The sequence below is a fragment of the Schistocerca cancellata genome, chromosome 2 (assembly GCF_023864275.1).
Source record: "Schistocerca cancellata isolate TAMUIC-IGC-003103 chromosome 2, iqSchCanc2.1, whole genome shotgun sequence".
Lineage (NCBI taxonomy): Eukaryota > Metazoa > Arthropoda > Insecta > Orthoptera > Acrididae > Schistocerca > Schistocerca cancellata.
In genome coordinates, this window is record NC_064627.1 from 282,712,146 (window position 1) to 282,733,358 (window position 21,213).

At 41.3% G+C, this 21,213-nt stretch overlaps 1 protein-coding gene across 1 annotated transcript in view; it reads right to left on the reverse strand.

The window, feature by feature from the left end:
- LOC126145163 (dehydrogenase/reductase SDR family member 11-like) overlaps positions 1–21,213 on the reverse strand; it is a 43,039-nt gene that overhangs the window by 10,123 nt on the left and 11,703 nt on the right. The window contains exons 3-5 of the mRNA XM_049915537.1: positions 12,847–12,976; positions 6,459–6,588; positions 3,358–3,501 (exon numbers count right to left, since the gene is read on the reverse strand). Coding sequence (XP_049771494.1) covers positions 3,358–3,501; positions 6,459–6,588; positions 12,847–12,976 — 404 coding nt within the window. The remainder of the gene's footprint in view (positions 1–3,357; positions 3,502–6,458; positions 6,589–12,846; positions 12,977–21,213) is intronic.

The following is a 21,213-nucleotide window of genomic DNA, read 5'->3' on the forward strand; positions in this document are numbered from 1 at the left end:
CGGCATCATGGTGTGGGGAGCGATCTCCTACACTGGCCGTACACCACTGGTGATTGTCGAGGGGACACTGAATAGTGCACGGTACATCCAAACCGTCATCGAACCCATCCTTCTACCATTCCTAGACCGGCAAGGGAACTTGCTGTTCCAACAGGACAATGCACGTCCGCATGTATCCCGTGCCACCCAACGTGCTCTAGAAGGTGTAAGTCAACTACCCTGGCCAGCAAGATCTCCGGATCTGTCCCCCATTGAGCATGTTTGGGACTGGATGAAGCGTCGTCTCACGCGGTCTGCACGTCCAGCACGAACGCTGGTCCAACTGAGGCGCCAGGTGGAAATGGCATGGCAAGCCGTTCCACAGGACTACATACAGCATCTCTACGATCGTCTCCATGGGAGAATAGCAGCCTGCATTGCTGCGAAAGGTGGATGTACACTGTACTAGTGCCGACATTGTGCATGTGTGATCATGTGATGTATCTGACCCCAGGAATGTGTCAATAAAGTTTCCCCTTCCTGTGACAATGAATTCACGGTGTTCTTATTTCAATTTCCAGAAGTGTATATACAGGGTGGCGCAGATGGATTGGGTGGTTTTAAAATACTTGTCAAACTGTCAATTGTAAAGGTATTGGATTGAAATAAAGTGCAAAACGTGTAGTTACAATGGAAGTTTATTAACAAAAAAATAGTAATGTTAGTTTTTAAAAATTACATCCATCAAATGCCCTCCTTCTCGAGCGACGCATTCTTGGAGTCGGTCCTTAACGTTCCGCATTGCCCGCGCAAGCACATCACCAGGAATTGATGTGATTTCGGTGTGAATTGCTGCCTTCAACTCCTGAATGGTCCGGGGTTTGTTCATGTAGACCCTTGCTTTTAAATAGCCCCATAAGAAAAAGTCACATACCGTGAGGTCCGGTGAGCGAGGGGGCCAATGGACATCTCCATTACGGGAAATCAAACGGCCAGGGAACAGAGCGCGTACAGCTTGCATTGATATCCTAGCGGTATGTGCAGTTGCCCCGTCTTGTTGGAACCACATATTGCCCATGTCGTAATTGTTCTCTTCAAGTTGTGGGAGAAGAAAATCTTCAATCATGTTCACATAACGCTGCGAATTAACAGTAACCGCCTGCTCCCTTTCATTTTCAAAAAAGTAAGGACCAATTATCCCTACCTTAGAAACCCCACACCAAACCGTCACTTTGTCACTATGGAGAGGCCGTTGGTGTAGATCTCTTGGGTTAGTGTCGGCCCAGTAACGGCAATTTTGCTTGTTTACGTATCCGTTAATGTGAAAGTGAGCCTCGTCAGACATCATGATAATCAGGTTTACATCTTCCAATAACTCCAACATCTGTTGGCTAAACTGAAGCCTTTGAAGATGGTCTGTTGGGAGAATCTTCTGTACCAACAGGATTTTATAGGGGTGGAATTTCAGTTCTTCGTTAAGAATCCTTTGAAGGCTCCGACGTGACATTCCAAGAGCTTGAGCACGACGTCTCGTTGATCGACGTGGGCTCGCAGTGACATCGCGTCTCACACGCTCCACGTTCTCAGGCGTTGTTATTGTTGGCGGTCTAGGCGTCCATTTTGGAGCACATGAACCAGTAGTGCGGAAATTATGCACCCAACTCAATATCGTATCTCGCTTAGGAACACTACCGCGAGGTGGGATGTTGAAACGCCGGCGAAAGGCACGCGTCACAGCAACAATTGACTCGTTATTGCGTATGAACTCTTCCACTGCGAAAACACGATGCTCAACGGACCACGTAGCCATCGCGACTGACTGCCAGCCTGCAACTGAAACTTCCCGTCCCCCCCACCACAGGACGAAGTCGCCGAACACCCCGTCCCCCCCTCCAGACGTACAGTCCACTTCAAAACCACCCGATCCATCTGCGCCACCCTGTATTTTTTTTGCCTAAATTCAACGGATTTCTTTTTGTGCTCATGTGAATGACCTCAAACGTTTCATTATTCAGAGACACTTTTCATACCATATGCATAATGTCTCTAAGTCATTTTGCAATTGGTTTTGATCTTCTGATGATTTTACTAGACGGTAAATCACAGCACCATCTGCAAATAATGCAAGCGGGCTACACAGATTGTTTCCTAAATCGTTTAAATATATTAGGAACGGTAAAGGGCGTATAACACTATCATGGAGAACGTTGGATTATCACATCTGTTTACTCGTTGATTTTCCGCCTTTATGTACTTTTACCTTTGTGACAGGAAATCACGAATCCAGTCGCGCAACTGAGTTTATACTCAGTAGGCATTCAATTTGAATTGCCACTACGCTACCTCACAAATTATTACCACTTTTAAATGATCATTGAGTTCTGAAACCATACTCCCTCCTTGAATTTCGGAAAGAGGTTTATAACATGTTTGTCTGAACTTCACTTGTTTTCATTTTTTTGCTAGCACAAGGGGGTTGTGTCGACATGGTTGAGCAAGCGAACTCTATCTTTCATATCTCATTATGAACTTCCCGACTAGGACCATTGATGTAACTAGCACCCAGAGCAAACTTCGACGTTATTCCCACTCCATCAACCTATCGATCTTATCCCGTTCTTTGTTTAAATCTCATCGCTGCTCCACCTGTAAATTTGTTTATTGAGATCAACAGAATTTTTCAGTGAAACAGGAGGTACACATTCATCTTTTGCGCAGAAGTGTTCAAAGCATAGAACAAAACGCAGCCCGTCGCAATGTTTGCAACAATAGCTTGATTCGTTTTTCTTTGCTTCATTATTGATCAAAGCAAATCTGTATACAGGCGTCTACATAAGGTAGAAAGTTAGGTCTTAGGCAACTATTGCCCAACACAGTCCTATCCAAATTTCTCGATTATTCCCTTTCATACATTTTTGTTCCATCTTCATTTTAGTGCCTTCAAACCCATTCCTTTCCATTCTTCTTCTTCTTCTTCTGAACCCGCGACTTTACCTTATTCCCCCTTCAATGTCATCTTACCTCGTCCCTCCTCCTTCTGCCCTTACTATTTTCTTTCACGTGCCTCAAAACCGTGCGCTCACAAATCGGCGACCAGGGTACGCAGCCATATTCCTAATGCAATAGCGAATGACAACCATCAGAATGGGTCCCGCCTTCTCAAACTGTTGTCAGTGAATTGCTATTGATTTCCCTTGGCTGTCAGTGGAATTCGTTTCCTGCTTAGGTACATATTTATGCAGGTGTGGACGATTACCATCTCCGTAATTACCTGTTTTAGAAGTAATTACTACGCTTACTTGATTATTAATAAAATTTAAATGGAAATTTCGCACATTTCTGGAATAAGGCAACTTTCAAAATCAGAAGAAAACTCACCTGAACCCTTGGGGGTTGGGAAAGCATGTAGACAACAGCGTTTGCTAAATCTTCCACTTCCAAGCAGGGCATATTCGCGAAGGTCTTTGAAAACTTTTCAGACTGGGTAAGCACAGGGGTTTTTACGACCCCTGGAGAAATTTGCTGCAAAGAGAGACATTAATTGTTAGTGTTAAATACATGTACAGTGGTACAAGATGATGTCTGTAATTCTGTCTTGGAAATGAAGGAATTTTGTAATGTATTGTCATAAACATTGCAATTTTTCGATAAACGGTATTCTTGATTCTTTTTAAATTAAAGCCAACCTATTTCAGTCACAGAACAACAGTATGGTTTCTTATTATAGCTACCATTGGAAACATACCTTCTTACCAAACCTATATTTGAGCTGAAATCATTCCTTCTAAACCAGAGTAACATCGACGCTTAGTGATATTGACAAAATTATGTCTGAGACGGAGATTCGAAGCCGCCTTTCCCAAGGGAAAGTCAAATATGTGATTTAGAATCTCAATATAGCAGACAGTTTTGTTACATACATACTTCTCTACTACTTCTCTGCTACTGTAAAAATATTTTTTCACCGTTCCTATGCAACATCGTTTGTAAAAATTACAATTACAAAAAGTACGTTGTTTGTTTATTGTGAAGGTAAAACTTGTTTTACACCCGATATATTACTTAATTATAGATTACAGTCTATGTAGTGATAAGACCGAGGTTTCGGAACTAGGCGCGTATGTGGATTACAACCTTAATTTATTGTTTATGAAATCTAGAATAAAACTTAATAAATTATACAAAGTTAGGAATATAAGGATAAGGGATCTTCATAATGAAAAGAACCAGAGGTTGTTGAAAGTTTCAAAGGTAGCATTCGGCAACAATAGACTGAAACAGGCGAAAGGAAGATGGATTAGCATCATTGCGAAATGAAATAGCGACGGCAACAGAGAATTATAGAGGCAAAGGGTGAGTCTCAGTGTGAAGTTCTTGTATAACACATGAGACACGGGATTTAACTTAGAGGAGAAAATATCAAAATGAAGCAATTGTAGCAGACAAAGGGAATACAGAAGTCTTAAAAAAATAAAAAAATGTGAAAGAAAATGCAATATGGCAAAGCAAGAATGGCTGGGGAGGAAATGCAATGTTGTAGTATCATGCATGACTATGGGAATTATAGATGTCGCTTGTTGGAAAATCAGATAGACCTTTGGAGGAAAGAGAAGCAGCTGTATGAGTATCAAGAATTAAGATGGCAAGCCCTTACTAAGCAAAGGAGGGAAGGCTGGAAGATGGAAGTAATATATAGCTGGATTGTCTAAGGGAAAGGAACTTGAAGACAATATTTTAGAAAAGGAAATGGAAGTAGGTGAAGATGACGCGGGGAATGCCACATTGTGAGAATAATTTAACAGAGCACAGAAAAACCGAAGTCAAAACAAGGCACCTCGAGAAGACAACACTCTCTCATAATAATTAATGACATCTTCTGGAGAATATAACAAAACTGTTCCACCTAGTATGGTAGACATATGAGGAAGGCGGAATACTCTCAGCCTTCCAAAAGAATGCAATGATTCCAATGCCAAAGAAGGCAGTAACTGACAGTAGCAAATATTACCGAAACATCATTTCAATAAGTCATCTTTTAAACATGCGGGTCCAAATTATTTACGGGAGAATGGAAAACCTGGTAGACGCCACTCTCGTGGAAGGTCACTTTGAGTTTCGGGAAGGTGGAGTAACACGCGTGGCAGTACTGAACTTACGACATATCCTACAATACGGCCTGAAGAAAGACAAATGTACTCAAAAAATGGTTCAAATGGCTCTGAGCACTATGCGACTTAACGTCTGAGGTCATCAGTCGCCTAGAACTTAGAACTAATTAAACCTAACTAACCTAAGGACATCACACACATCCATGCCCGAGGCAGGATTCGAACCTGCGACCGTAGCTGTCCCGCGGTTCCGGACTGAGCGCCTAGAACCGCTAGACCACCGCGGCCGGCCAAGTGTACTCATATAGTATTCATAGAATTAGACTAATATTTTGACAACATTTTCTAGAATCCACTACCCGCGACTCGGAGAGTAGTAGGGATAAAATAAAAGTAGCAAAAGATTATTTACAACTTATGCAGAAGCCAGATTGCAGTTATAAGAATCGAAGGACATGAAAGAGAAGCAGAAGTTAAAAAGGGCTGTGAAAGAAATTAAGCCAAACTTCAAAGTGAAAGAATAAAAACATTTATGTTTGGCGATGACATCGTAATTCTGTCAGAAACAGTACGGATGAACAGTAGATGAGTTTTGTTATTTGAGCACCAAAATGACTGACGATTGCCGTAGTAGAGAGAATGCAAAATGAGGATTGCCAAAAGTAAGGAAGGCATTTCTGAAAAGCAGGTAAGTATTTTCTGAGGGTGCTAATCTGGATTATGGCTCTTTATGAAAGCGATACATGTATATTAAACAGTAAGACCAGACGCTTTTTAAATGTGGTGATACAGTAGAATGTTGAAGATGGGTGGATCGGATAATTTATAAGGAAGTAACAAGTCGGTCTACTTGGCAAAAAAATGGCTCTGAGCACTATGGGACTTAACAGCTATGGTCATCAGTCCCCTAGAACTTAGAACTACTTAAACCTAACTAACCTAAGGACAGCACACAACACCCAGCCATCACGAGGCAGAGAAAATCTCTGACCCCGCCGGGAATCGAACCCGGGAACCCGGGCGTGGGAAGCGAGAACGCTACCGCACGACCACGGGTCTACTTGGGGAAATATGTAATATACGACATAGGTTGACTAAAAGAACGGAATGATTGATCGGAAAAATCCTGGGACACATTACGGAGGAAAATGTGTGTTGGTAAAAGTTGTAGAGGGAGAAAAAAGTTTGACTGCAACAATAGTCCTCAAAAGGATGTTGGTTGCAGTTGTTATTCAGAGAAGTACTCATGTAGCATAGCTTGGATAACTGCACAGAACAAGTCTTCGGACTGAAAACCGCAATAACAACACATTAATCAAAGGATTTCTTCATAAGTATATGTTACTGACAGGACGAGAAATGTTGTCTTACCCCAACACGAATGTTGCTCTTTTTGGCGACGAGGTCCTTCCTGAGTCCTTCAGCCATAATCCTCACAGCTGTTTTGTTGGCTGAGTGCATCCCGAGGCCATCATTGAAAATCGGTATATGGGCCGCAGTACTGCAAAGGAAAGTCACTCATAAATCTTTACCGAAGCTCAGGTTGCTCCTTATCAGGTTCCCGTTCTATAAACTGCTGTGAAATTAATGGCAGAGCAAAGGAGGGCGGCAAGATTGACTACCAATCTGGCCCTACGTGAGTTGTAATTAATCGAACCTTGTCTTCGCAGTACCTGAGAGAACGATACGTCAGAGGTGCTAGTGTATTCCTAGACTCTTCAACATTGGCTCTCGAAAATTTGTAGCTAGGCTTTCGTGGGATAGTTTGCGTCTGTTTTCACGTGCCCGACAATTCAGCTGTTTCATCTTCCCACCGAGAAACCGAGGTCTGCCACATGCTTTATCTGATGCTGAACCTATGCGATCATTCCTTTTCATATAGCGATAAATTGCTATGTCAAAGTATTTTGAAGAATTGATTATTTCCAGTTGTGACTCATAGTAATTGTACTCTTAGGACACTTTGTTTTTGCGCTTTGTGAAGTGTACAGATTTATATTTTTGAATGTTTAAAGAAAGTAACCGATTTGGGCACGTCTTTGAAGCCTTATCAATATCTGTATGGATATTTCTGCAGTTTGTTTTCAGGCAATACTTCATTGTGGATAACTCCCTCATCTGCAGAAAATCTGAATTTGTGATAATGTCTGCCACATCATAAATAAATAACACGAATGGCAAGACTCCTAATACACTTCTCTGGACAGACCTGAAGATACTTCTGCATCTGTCGATGACTCTCTACGCAACATGTTGGAACCTCCATACAAAAAAAATTTTAATCCATTCACAGGCATCCTTTTGTACACCATATTAACGACCGTCATAAGCGTTGGTGTGGTACAAAGTAAAATGCTTTCCGGCAGTAAAAATAACATCTGTCTCGTTACTACCATCCATGGTTTTCACGATGTCATGTGACAAGTCGGGAATTGGTTTCTGCATTGCGTTCTAGACACTTCGCAAAATTTTATCTGAGAACTGTAATGTATCCTTTCCCTCCAGTGTGGATTTCTGTGATTATATATTCAAGTAAGGAAGTAAAATGTTAACGAAGCAAAGACAAATCACATTGCCAGCAAGAAAAGAAAACATACACTTACAAAAATTTGGAAGAAGGCATTGAACCTTAAACATTTTTTTTTTGTATGACATGAATTTGTAAGAGATTATTTCTTTACTGATGTGAGTTTTGCTTCAGGCCCACTAGTAGTCGTTGGTATTACAAGAACGTGTCATTGTTGTTAATGTAAAGAAACAGTCTGCACAGTAATGATGATAATAATAATTATAATTATAATAATAATAATTATAACCAGACATCGGTAAAAGTGTATACTGCAGTTTCGTCTTATAAATGTCGAAATGTGAAAACGATAGCGCGGTTATAACGGTCGATCACTGCGTCACAAAACTGACTACTCCCAAGCATTTAAAAGGCCAAAAAAATATACGAAGTATTTCATTTTACGGGAACGATAGAATAATGCAATCAGTTACCAAACTAAAGTCGTAACTTACTTAAAAGATGTTTTTTCACAACAGAATTAATGATACCGGAATGATACAATTTAACTGTGAGTCTCGAAGAAAAGAAGAAAAAGGAGAACTGACTGTCACGTCTCTTATTTTTATAAGAAAAAATGATCGAAAATTTCATAGATAATTGAGATATCGGAATAAAGTTCATACTCTGAAATATAAATACTGTCGTTGAAACACAATGATGTGTTAAATATATTCTCAGATTTTACAACACATGGATGTCACTAATATTGGACCCTAGTTTTTGTGTCACCTCTGCTTTGACCAGTCACGGGTCAGAATTATTGGTACAAGAGATTTACCGTATATCATGCTTAAAAAAAGGGCCTGACACAGCTGCAAAATATGTATATAAACTGACTAGGTTCCTATCGGTCCCTGGAGCCTTGTCCACTTTTAACGATTTTTGACGAGTCTGCGAAATTTCTTCCACACGCAACTTAAAACACTATATCTAGGGACAGTAATCGCTCCTGGATATCTGATGACGGATAAAGTCCGAAAGGCATCATACGACCAAGAAAGGCATTCCTTGCGTGATGTCTGACTTTTAGCATAGCGACACCGTCATCCTGAATGGATGGTCGCCTGCCTGCTGCGTGACTATTTGTATTATTGAAATTAAAATATTATCAGAAATCTTGGAATCCTTGCGACCGATACCTAGCCGACATCAGTGTCGATAACAGGCAGAAATGGTCGAGATTCTGGATTCGGGGAATTGATGGGCTGTCTATATAATTAAGTTTGTACGGAACCCTCTGTATGCGAAACCTTATCGCACTTGGCCAGTTGTTTAACCGCGAGGTGACACATTTGGAAACACGTATTACTGTGTCTACAGTAGCGAAACTTTGACCGGCCTGAAACCCTCCAACTGTTCGTTCACGATCATAAGCACTCAGATGACGTCATTCAGATGTATTGCCGTACCACGGAATGTCGCACTAATCGTTTCCACAAAAACCTTCGCCACACACCGTACTGCACGAACTGTCGAATGCATTCAGAGCGTTCGTACACAGTCTTCTCTGGATTTAACACGCCCACATTTCCTCTTGCTATCATTGGTCGGTTGTTCCGTAGCAGCTGTCAGTTGTTCCTTAGCAACTGTCAAACAGCATATTTTTATTTCTTGGAAACTAAGAATAAATCCAGAAAAATACAACAGATCTACTCGACTTGAAATGTTATTCTAGCGATCAGCACACAAAGTCGTGATGACTAACTTTCCTAATGTAATCGTCGTCATTCTAGAAGATATTGTGGAATCCGCTATATCGCCGCCAGTCAGTGACATACTGAGACACTTAAGAAGCTTGGAGGCACCATCAGGATCAAAGGGTGCATGCACTGATGCACATTCGTCTTTATACTACACGAATGCATATGACTGCGGCAGAACAATCTGGCGTAAAGGAAACGTACTACTTTGCAACTCTCTCCCCCACCACACTCACTGTACAGCCCACATCTTGCGCGTCCGACATCTACACATTTAACACAGGGCGATACGGCATTGGGATCTTAATCGTTCCACAAGGAAGGTTCGAGGGGAGCAACTCTGAACAGTGGAAACGGCATTCCCACTACATGTGTCATTTGGACAGACTACACCTCTACAATATATAAAAGGCAATGTCTCGACTCATTGACTTACTGACTCAGTGACTCTTCATCACCCAGCCCAAACCACTAAGGATAGAAACTTGAAATTTGCAGACGGTGTTAAACTTGTCCTGAAGGCGTCGTTTAAGAAGAGATTTTTCGAAATCCTACCCCTAAGGGGGTGAAACAGACGATGATAGGTTTCATTGAAAACATGGTACTATTAAGGAAATTTTGAAGTTAGACTTATTAAAATTGTTATTTGGTTTCTGGGTCAGAAAAAAGAAATACGTGCTTAAGCATTTTTGGATAGTTAGCCCCTATGGGAGTGACTAGTGGTTCGAAGTACTTTTTGAAAATAAATCATTATGAAAGAACTACTAAAGTATTTTTAAAGCTACTTCTACGAAAATTGGTGTTTTACCTCTCGGTTACAAATAAAAACATATGTTTCTTTAGAAATTCAGTCCCTAAGAGGGTGAAACAGGGGGTGGAATGTCTTATGAAAATATTCCAATATGAAAGTATTTTTTAGCTAAACCTATGAAAAATTGTATTTGGGTTCTGTGTTACAAATAAAAAAATATGTGTCACCGCTTTTGCAAATACGACCCTTAGTGTGTGATAGGAGATGAAAATTTTTAAGAAACTATTTCGTCACATTAAAAAATTTTTAAAGCTGATTCTATGAAAACTCGTATTTCTCTTCTCGGTTAGATATAAAGAAATATGTGTTAGAGGATGAATGTTTCCATTGAAATATGAACGCAATAACGTAAAAATCATGATCAACAAAAACCTAGGGCTTCAACTGCCAGAATCGTTTTTTGGCCGAAAGTACATTCGGAAAAGACCATGCTTCTAAGACCTTAATTAGTGTGAAAAGTGTCGAACGTTTTGCAGTCTGTCAGCAAAATAAAACGGCGATAAAAGAAAACAAAAACCATATGTGCAGACCATACAGTATACGCGAGCGAAACAGCGGGCGATAAGCTGGTTATTGACAAAATAGTTACGAACACTTCCTCATTATTCTCTCTGCAGCTCTCGTACGTGCCCGGCCTGTACTAGATCGTTCCCATACGAACTCAGCATTGTCGAGAAATGTCGTAAAACACTGTTCAGGGATAAATTTTTAGCAACCGTGGTTTAATATTGCAAGTCACACTGCCTGTAAGTTTTGTTGAAGATGCCGATGCATTATATTTAAACTGCGTTATTAATTTCATCAATTAATAGTTTTAGAGGGTTAATCGTTGACTGTAACATTATATACCCATGGATCAAAAGTTAATGTTCGGAATCATACTCTTGCTAGTAGATATTTTGAGACTTCTTTTTTATTCGTGTTAGAATCATTCAGCAGGCGTTCAATAGAATTAAGGAATAAAATTCCTGATGTCAGGTATCTTTCCTGGTTCCAAAATAATGGAGAACACATGTTGTCACTAGAGTTTCCACTACAGAGTGGAAAATTCACACGACCACTGAGATAGCTCAGACACTAATCAACAGCAATATTCAAAAAGATTTAAAAGTTTGTATTAATTAGATTGACTAACACTATTTGATACTAATTAGCGGGCTTATGCATACGTTTTGCCACGTAATGTATTTATAACTATGTCTTCCTCTGTACTGTGCATCCTTGGTGTGTGACGTGCAGCATTAGAACGACATATCTACTACCGTTAACCTCGGAAAAAATATACAAAAATAATTACTCTTCAGTCAAAGATATTCCTACGATTGCTTTGGAGATGACAAGGTGTCAAGCCAGAAAAGCCATAGAATCAGCCATGAGCTGTGCAGTTTGTTTGTAAAATTAATGCAGTTCACGTGAGTATTCACAAGAAGATAAAAATTTCCCCTGATGTAGTTTTTAGCTCTGGCAGAGAAGACCAAATAACAGCGTTTAATAACATTTTACAGAAAAAAATCAAGGTAACGCATAGGTGTCAAAATATCTTTGTTCCAAGGATAGAAAAGGAAAAACATCGTTTTTTGCAAATGGCTACGTTTTAAAAATCAGGAAGCATGTTCCCATGTTTTGTTTCTGTTTTTGCACTCAACTGTATATATATTTGTTAGACTTACATGTTGTGGATTTCAAGCACTTGACAAGGATGAAATTCTCGGTCTAAATCCACAACAGTTTGGGTGTCTCGATGAGTGTGGTTAAGGAGTCTTCGGACTCCCTGTTGACACGTTAATAAATTTTTTTCATGCTCATTATTAAGAGACGACATATTTTGAAGTTTTAGAACAGTTCTTGCATCTGAGTAAGAAGCCTGAAATTCTAACCACTTGGGAGTGAAATCGAAAGCAATTAAATTTGGCATCAATAAATAGAGCTAAGTCTAAAACAGAAATTTTTTCTTGTATGAAATATCGTACCATATAATTGACAACCATACACTATGTCCGGATGTATAATGCCACGCATTCGGAAGTCATCTGAGAACAAAGAGTGTAGCAACGTTCATAATCGTTACTGAGACTGCGAACTCATTACGTCAGTAAACATTTGATTTGTCACTACCAAGAATTTTGGGAAACGTAAAGAAGAGAAACAGTATATATCTAAATGTCAAGAAGGACGTAAAAGACTGATGGAGTGACAGATGTATCACTATTAGAGTTAATTCCGCTACAGTCACTAATGCAGTATCTACTTACGGAACTATCTGTACGCGTATGTGTGTGTGTGTGTGTGTGTGTGTGTGTGTGTGTGTGTGTGTGTGGCCGCCTATAGGAGCCTCATTATCTAATTGGTTGGCTCTGAGCACTATGGGACTTAACTGCTACGGTCATCAGTCCCCTAGAACTTAGAACTACTTAAACCTAACTAAACTAAGGACAGCACACAACACCCAGCCATCACGAGGCAGAGAAAATCCCTGACCCCGCCGGGAATCGAACCCGGGAACCCGGGCGTGGGAAGCGAGAACGCTACCGCACGACCACGAGATGCGGGCCTCATTATCTAAGCGCCATCTCATATATACTGATATATGTGTGTGTGTGTGTGTGTGTGTCTCTGTGTGTGTGTGTGTGTGTGTTTTGTCACCTTTACGAGCCTGATCACGTAAGCGCTGGCTGCTACCTGCTGATGTGGATGATGAAGCCGTCGTCGACGCCCCTCCTCATCATGTCCTGGACCGCCTCCCTGCTGCAGATGGCCAGGCCAAGCTCGTTCACCTCCATCATCTGTCTCCAGTGTTCTGTTTTACCGGCTGTACAAGTCAACAAAGTTGAGCATCAGTCAATTATCTAAATTTGCTTACATAACTTAAATTGCAGTTTTGACGCAACAGTATTAGAGAAAGAAGCAGGTAAGAAATACCTTTCGCACTTCACAGATGATAACATGGGGATTTATGGTTAAAAAGAAACCTATCGAGAAAATAAGTTAAAAGGAGACCTGCTACGTGTTGTGCTCGCGTTGAAGTTACATTGATCAATACTCGTTACCTGAAAGGCTGTTTAGAACAGAGATATGCAATTTCTACCTTACTTTAACTGTAGTTTCGTTTTGTAGCTTTGAACAACAAAGACGTTTTCGTTAATACGAATGCTCCCACAGTTTTTATTCGATATCTGTACTCTTGATAGACCTTTCAACAACGTAAACGTAATAAAATTAACCTTTAACTCATTACGTGACTTTTCTTAACGTATGTCACAAGGTGGTCCCTACGTTTAAATCGAGATCTAAGAAGTAGTTCTTCTGAAATTGTCCATTTAAGTCAAATAACATCTATTTTTACAATTATTTAAGTGATGTTTAAATACTCATTCTAATTTAATAACACTAAAAAGCTCCTGCAGTATTTTAAATTTTGTCACACAAAACCACTTAGCTTTTTGCATTTTTTTAAACTAGTACACATAAACGAACAGTTAGAGAAGTGAATTTTACATTCTAAAAAATTATATGTCTCTGTATAAAGCAAATTTTCACATAAAACTAAATTCCAGAGTTTAAACTTTCACATGAAAATTACGCTCTATACATACAAAAAGAAAGTCTACAAAATTGACATTCACTACTGGGATCTACGTTTTTCTTTATCGTCACTCAGGACACATTTTATTCTAACTTACATGTTATGTATTTGATTGGAGAACTGGAAAGGTCAACATCACATTTGTCCTAAAGTTCTTCCTTTGAATGGTTCTCCGCTTGTAGAACTATGGTCAGTGCCTTTTGAAAAGTGGTCGTCTTTTTCGCCTATTTCTTCATCTACACCCCTGACATCTTCCTCCATCCACCGAAAAATAAATTCATCACATTTAGGATCGTTAAAATTTACGCATTCCTGCGAACACATTTTGTACTATGTTGAAGAAAACAGGGACGACGTTCACGAGTCCCGGTTAGGAGACGTCGACACGTCTCAGCAACACGTGTCAACAACAAATACAGGTATCGATAATGCAACTAACGGAGAAACATTGTAGGGTTAACGATTTCAAGAGGGTGGGGAGGGTGTATAAGCATTCTGCCAGAAATGACCGTAGAGAACGAGTTAAAAAATCTCACGCGATCTGAGTGACCTCGCCTTGTGAGTTATGGGTTAAACCAAATAAACTTATATTCGCAATTGCTGGTCCATTGCTTTTCGAATGTTTTAAAACCAACAGGTTGAAAAACTCAGGCACATTTTAAAATTGCATACGAGATTTTTATCTTTATTGTTAGACAGTGTGAAACAGAAGCAACAATGACCATATTGCTAGTCATCGTTAACTCCCCTGTTATGGAGTAACTACCTTCTCTTCATTACATTAGACTTTTTCTTCTTTTTTTTTCTTTTTTTTAAAAAAATGAAGCCGCAGCTTTCTATACACCTTGTGTATCCGTCTCATGAAGTTCTTTCGTCGTACAGTTCCCCAAACTCACTTCTAGTTCCACAAGTATTCTCAGTTCATCACTGCTTCTACTATTAAATGTAGCTACAACATCATAGATCCCTAATTTAGCTGTGCTCATCCCAACAAATGAAAATACAACATGTAGCTGTCAAGGAACTCCTTTCCATGCTGATACATCTTCAGTGTTCCTGCACAATCACAACTCGAGGCAAAATGCCGAAACCCTCTATTATGCTATGATACATTTCACTTTCTGTAGTCATTTCTCAAAAACTCTTTCACAAAGCACTAGATAGTGTTCTCACTGCTCTTGTCTTTCCACAGTTATGATTCACAGTTCCTTGCGTTACATTCAAGAACGTGTTTCTCAATATCAAATATACATTTTTTGGTAAAACTTGTTGTTACCTTTATTTGCATGCTTCTTAAATAATCCTCCGTCTAGCAGTATTCGTTCACCAGAAACCTTTCTACTGCACAATATAAAATACAAATATTCCAACGAAAGCCGGCGCCTCCCTCTATTATTCTGCGCCCCCCCCCCCCCCACCCTACCTTCCCCCAGCGACATGTGCTACCAGCTTCGAGAAACGCTGCACTAGACGAATGGAAAACAGTTGGCTGGTTAGATGCGTCCTGATTTCAGACTGTAACAGCTAATGGTAAAGTACGACTGTGGCCCAAACCCCAAGACGTCATGGACCCAAGTTGTCAACAAGGCACTGTGCAAGTTGGTGGTAGCTAGCGTCTGTTTCTCATTCCCATGAACCAAGTTAGGCTGTTCCTCCACCGTTAATATGCTGTCTTATCTCTCAAGAACTGACCAGCAGGTCCTGTCACTCAACGATCACCCTCAGGATTAGCTACTTACCAAGCATTAAACCACAATTAATGACACTAAGGCGCTTGACAATGTGACCGCCACTTCCTTGGCATGCTGACTACAATAACAGATTGTTAACCACAACCGTTGCGGTTGTACAGTCGATTTCAGCCAAGCTCCCGAAGTCATTTGAAAGGCAGTGGGCCTAAGTGCGCTAGAAGTTGAATTCGAGTGCATTTACAGTGGAAGTAGTTAACCGGATTTGAAATAAAGCAGTTTCGCCATTCCAATGGATGAGTGGCATAATCGCAGTGGTAACAAGGGAGCCCACGGTAGTGATTCACTGAGTGTTCTTCTCTTCCGAATATACGCATTTCTAACAAGTAAAAGACTCGAGTTAAAGCAGATTCTTCTTGCGTGCCTTCCTCTGTTCGTATCAGCTCAGATGTATGTGAAATCTTATGGGACATAACTGCTAAGGTCATCAGTCCCTAAGCTTACACACTACTTAACCTAAATTATCCTAAGGACGAACACACACACCCATGCCTGAGGCTAATCCCGCGCGGCGTTCTTATTAGCAACGTGAGTTCTAAACGCAAAACCAGAGTGCGTAAACAGCAGTTATCTGACATTAGGCTTTACCAGTATTCTTTTGAATAACGAGGGAGGCAACAATGAGTTCTTGATTTCAGCCAACGATGGCTTCACGAGTACGAAATAGGGAGATCCCTGAGACAAAATAACCAGAACATGTGAGTAAATTCACTGAATTTTTTTAGCACCGAGAGCAAAAACTAAAAGGAAACTAAAAGGAAACGCCTGGTTCCTCAAGAAACAGGTACCTGTTCCTACGTAGGCCCTACGAACATTCAAGGTGTAGCATACTTAATTGAAAAATTCAAATCACCACGCATTATGGCTGAGGAATTACTTCTTCCCGAAGCCGTCAAAACACATGGAGAAAGGTTTGGTGAGAGTCTGAAGTCGGTACCACTCTCAAATGATACCATGGTCGCCTCCTACATGCAAAATTGCTACCAAGTCTTCATGATAGCCCGAAATTCATCCTGCAATCAGATGACAGTACTAATACCGAAAATCTTCCCTATCTTCCCAAAGGTGTGGACTGTATTTACATGGAACAGACTTGGTCCTCTGGTCCAACTGTAACGATTATTAATTGGAAATTGTTATGTTCGGATTCTTGCAGACCATTTGCACCCATTCATGGACTTCATTTTCCCAACCATGTCGCCGGACCGCAGCTGTTTGCGACTGGTTTCAAGAACATTCTGGACACTTCGAGCGAATAATCTGGGCACCCAGATCGCCCGACATGAATCTCATCGAATATTTATGGGACACAATCGACAGGACAGTTCGTACACAAAATCCTGCATCGGAAACACTTCCGCAATTATGGATGGGTATAGAGGGAGCATGACTCAATATTTCTGCAGGGGACTTCCAACTTGTGAGTCCATGTCACGTCGAGTTGCCGCACTACTCTGAGCAAAATGTGGTCCGACATGATATTAGAAAGTCCCCATGACTTTTATCACTTCAGTGTTTGGCAAGAACTGGGAAGGGAGATGGTTCCTAGAAACCTAATAAAATTCTTAAAAGCATGTATACAAGTAAGAACAAGTATGGTGAAAGTGAATGGAAAGATGTCAGAGACACTCAAGGTGAGAAATGGAATGCGACAGGGAGATTGCCTCTCCCTCCCTCCCCCCACCCCCTTACCACCACACTGGGCAGAAGGGTCAACACCTTGGCTTATGAAGATGATGTAGTTTTAATTGCACAGAATGAACACGATCTGGTTCAGGTGACAAGAGTGTTAATGGCAGAGGCAATGAGACTAGGTTTTAAGATGAATATGGATAAGACCAAATACCTCGCAGTGAGCAGTGAGAACGATGACAGACCTTTAGACGTGGAAGTAATGCCTCTGAAGAGAACTGAAATATCTTGGGGCACTACTCAGAAAAATGAATAAGACAGACCAGGAAATAAAGACAAGAATTCAAGCAGGTCAAGGTATGCACTTGGGAGGCAAGGCTTCTGTCAACGTCCACAAACATTCGGATCCACAGAACGGTAATACAACCGGTCTTCTTACACGGAACAGAGAACTGGATTCTGGCATAAAAGATAGAAATAAAACTCCTGATGTATAAAACACTATTCTGAGAGAGATTTTTGTACCAGTGAAAGATGGAGACGACAGGAGGTAAGGATAAATCGCGAATTGCAGGGGCTGCACAAATCGTGGGACATTGTGGCTGTGATTACAGAGTGGAGACTGAAGTATTACTGGCATATAATGCGTTAAGAGGGACAGATCACAAGGCAGGTGGTAGAAGAGGACAGCAGAGACAGCAGACCGAGGGAAAGACCGTGGCTGAGGTGGACTGACGGAATCAGAGGGGACATAAGTGTGATGGGTCTAGCTGGAGAACAATACATGGAATGGGGAAGATGGAGGCGCCTGACCGACGAGGCCAAAGACCGACTGCGGCTTGTGTGGCCAACCTAGTAAGTAAGTTGAAACAAAAGAATTGCTGGTAAGTTTATTTTCTGCTGTCTCTCGCCTTAAAAGAGTCCTTATAGGACGCTTGGTGGTATTAATAACATAGAAAATGTATGCCAAATAGCAGCTCTTAATACACTAGAGAAGCAGAAAAGGGAAACACTCCAGTGAAGCAATACCACAGAAAACTTCTGGCTCAAAAATAATGGTTCAAATGGCTCTGAGCACTATGGGACTTAACTGCTAAGGTCATCAGTCCCCAAGAACTTAGAACTACTTATACCCAACTAACCTAAGGACGTCACACACATCCATGCCCGAAGCAGGATTCCAACCTGCGACCGTAGCGGTCGCGCGGTTCCAGATAGTAGCGCCTAGAGCCGCTCGGCCACCCCAGCCGGCCCTGCAAGGTTCGCAGAAGAGCTTCTGTGAAGTTTGGAAGGTATGGGATGAGGTACCGTCAGAGTTGAAGCTGTGAGGACGGGTCGTGAGTCGTGCTTGGTTAGCTCAGATGGTAGCGCACTTGCCCCGAATTCGAATCTCGGTCCGGCACACAGTTTTAATCTGCCAGGAATTTTCATATCAGCGCACATTCCGCTGCAGAGTGAAAATCTTATTGTGGCACTGTAGCATGATTCTGGTCTTACGATGTGGACTGTTATCCTGCTGGAAGATGGGATCGTCGTAAGAGAACACATCAAGCATGAATGGATGCACATGACACACAGTACTGCTCATCTTGTCCAGCTACCATTGAGTCTTAGATTACCTTCACAGGTCCCATAAAAGCCCAAATGAATGTCATACATTCATCGCCCATGGTGCGATGAGATACTTGTTTTGAGTAGATGTACACCCAGATGACGACGCATCTGGAGACGATCATCGAGCTGGTGTAACAAGAAATGTGAATCGTCTGGCCAGACGACACGTTTCCGAAGATCCACGGTCCAGTCTCGTGGCCCCATGCCCCATGCCCACATGCATGATAGCGGGAAATTACTTTCGAGTCCCGGTCTGGCACAACGTTTCATTGTCGTCATTCCATTATACAGCTGGTGGTTGTCCAAATTCACAGTTGCGAATACATTTCATGTATAGATGGCAGTGATAAACGACGGCTGCGGAGGCGTGTAGGAACGAACTTACGTGCAGCTGTTGACCAACTCAGCGTCCAGATGAACCTCAACGACCGTTCAGCGAACGTTGCTGGGTGTGTGCCTCTGTGACAGGCGCCTGGTTTATGCACCGATGCTGACTGCTGTTTATGCGACGAAAGCTGGAACTGCTACGCCAGTGCCGCAAGTGTACCTCCACTGAATGGTGACAGGTGGCCTTTTGACATGAATCAGTTTTATGCTCCATCGGAGAAATGGCGTTTTGCGAGTACGGCGCGAAACCTCTGAAAGCAAACACCTGCAACAATCGCCGGAAGGATCCAGACCGGAGCACGGAGTGTTATTGTCTGTAGAATGTTGTAGTGACTTTCCTACGTGATCTCGTCATACTGGGAAGCAAAGTGGATCAACACAAGCATGTATCTACCCTTGGAGAGGCCATGTCCACCGCTAAATGCAGTTTGTTTCGCCTCGGCACGATCTCCACAACGGAACAGTTCAACGTGTCACACAGCTCACAAGTGTATGTGCGTGGCTCGAAGAGCTCCAGGAAGAGTTTACCGTACTCCACTGGCCACCAAACTCCACTCATTTAAGGTTAATAGAGAGTCTGTTTGACCACATTGGGTTGGCCGCGCCAAGGATCCTCTGCCGAGAAACCTTGAGCACGTGGCCACTGCACTGGAGTGATTTCCAGAACTTCGTTTACTCTCTTCCTGACGTCTGCACTGCAGAAGGTGGCTGTTCACGCTTTTGACAGTTGGTCACATTAATGTGACTGGACTGTGTATCTTTGTATAGAAAAACTTTGATACTGGTTTGTGAGAAGAAGTATAGAATTAAACGAAGCATAGAGGACGCTGATCTCAGGAGCTGAATACAGCTACCAAAACACTGATTTATGTTGGTTCTCGATGGAATACGTGAAGAAGAAAAAACAATTCTTCGATAACGACATGAGAATAGGCCTACATAATGGTTTCCAAAGCTGGTCATGATTTGAACATGGGAAAAGTTTTTATAAAATCGTCAACGCTAGTATCTCTTTTCAAAAAACTTGTTAAAATACTGTATGTGCTGCAATTATTAACTTTACTTGAATCAACACACTAACACATATTTAAGTGCTATCTTCTCCTATATTTTTTTTCTTTTTTTTGCTTCTTTCGGCAGGCATCATTAAGGATATTATATATCTGAATGCTTTAATCACCACAGTTTTCACACACCATAATCTTTCTGTGAATCGTTTAATTTGTATTAAACATTTATCATATTTCTGTGGAACAACAGCTCAGGAAGCCATTTGCCACACGAGTGTGGACGAGTGACCTTGAGTTTGCCAGAGTGACGGAACAGTAGGCGTTAATTCTGTTCACAGTACTGACACAGGTCTGATTCGTCTCCTTGTATTGACGTGTATCGTTGTATTTTTTTGTTGACATTAAAATGTACAGATATGCTGCAATATTAGTAAATTTTACTCTAGATGAACAAAGCATTCAGAATGAATTTTCAGCGGTGCATGCGCTGATATGAAACATCCTAGCGCATTAAAACTGTATGACAGACCTAGACTCGAAACCCAGACCTTTGCCTCGGGTGAGCAAGATCTCTACCAACTGTGCTACCCAACGAGTCGCGCGTTGCTGGTCGCACTTCGGTAGCTCAGGTGGTAGCGTACTTGCCCACAAAAGGCAAAGGCCTCGAGTTCGAGTGTCGGTCCAGCACACGATTTTAATCTGCCAGGAAGTTTGATAATGCATTCCTTCACATTTCTGGTCATATATACATTAATTCAACGTAAATGAATTAAAATTTGAAATCTCTGATTTTCCATTTGCATACGTACATAGAACCCTAAGACAAGAGAAAAGGGAGTACTATAACAATATGATCAGAGAAGCAGAGGATGATTTCCAACATCACAGGACAAGGCAGATGTATCAAAATAAAAAAAAAAAAATCCTTTGGCAAATTCAATAAAAGGGAACAGTTTATAAAGGATCAGTATGGGACAATATTGACCAACAAAAGTGACATACAAAACAGATGGAAGACATACTTTTCACAGCTTCTCAACTGCAATGACCCACACTCGTACTTTAAATTGGA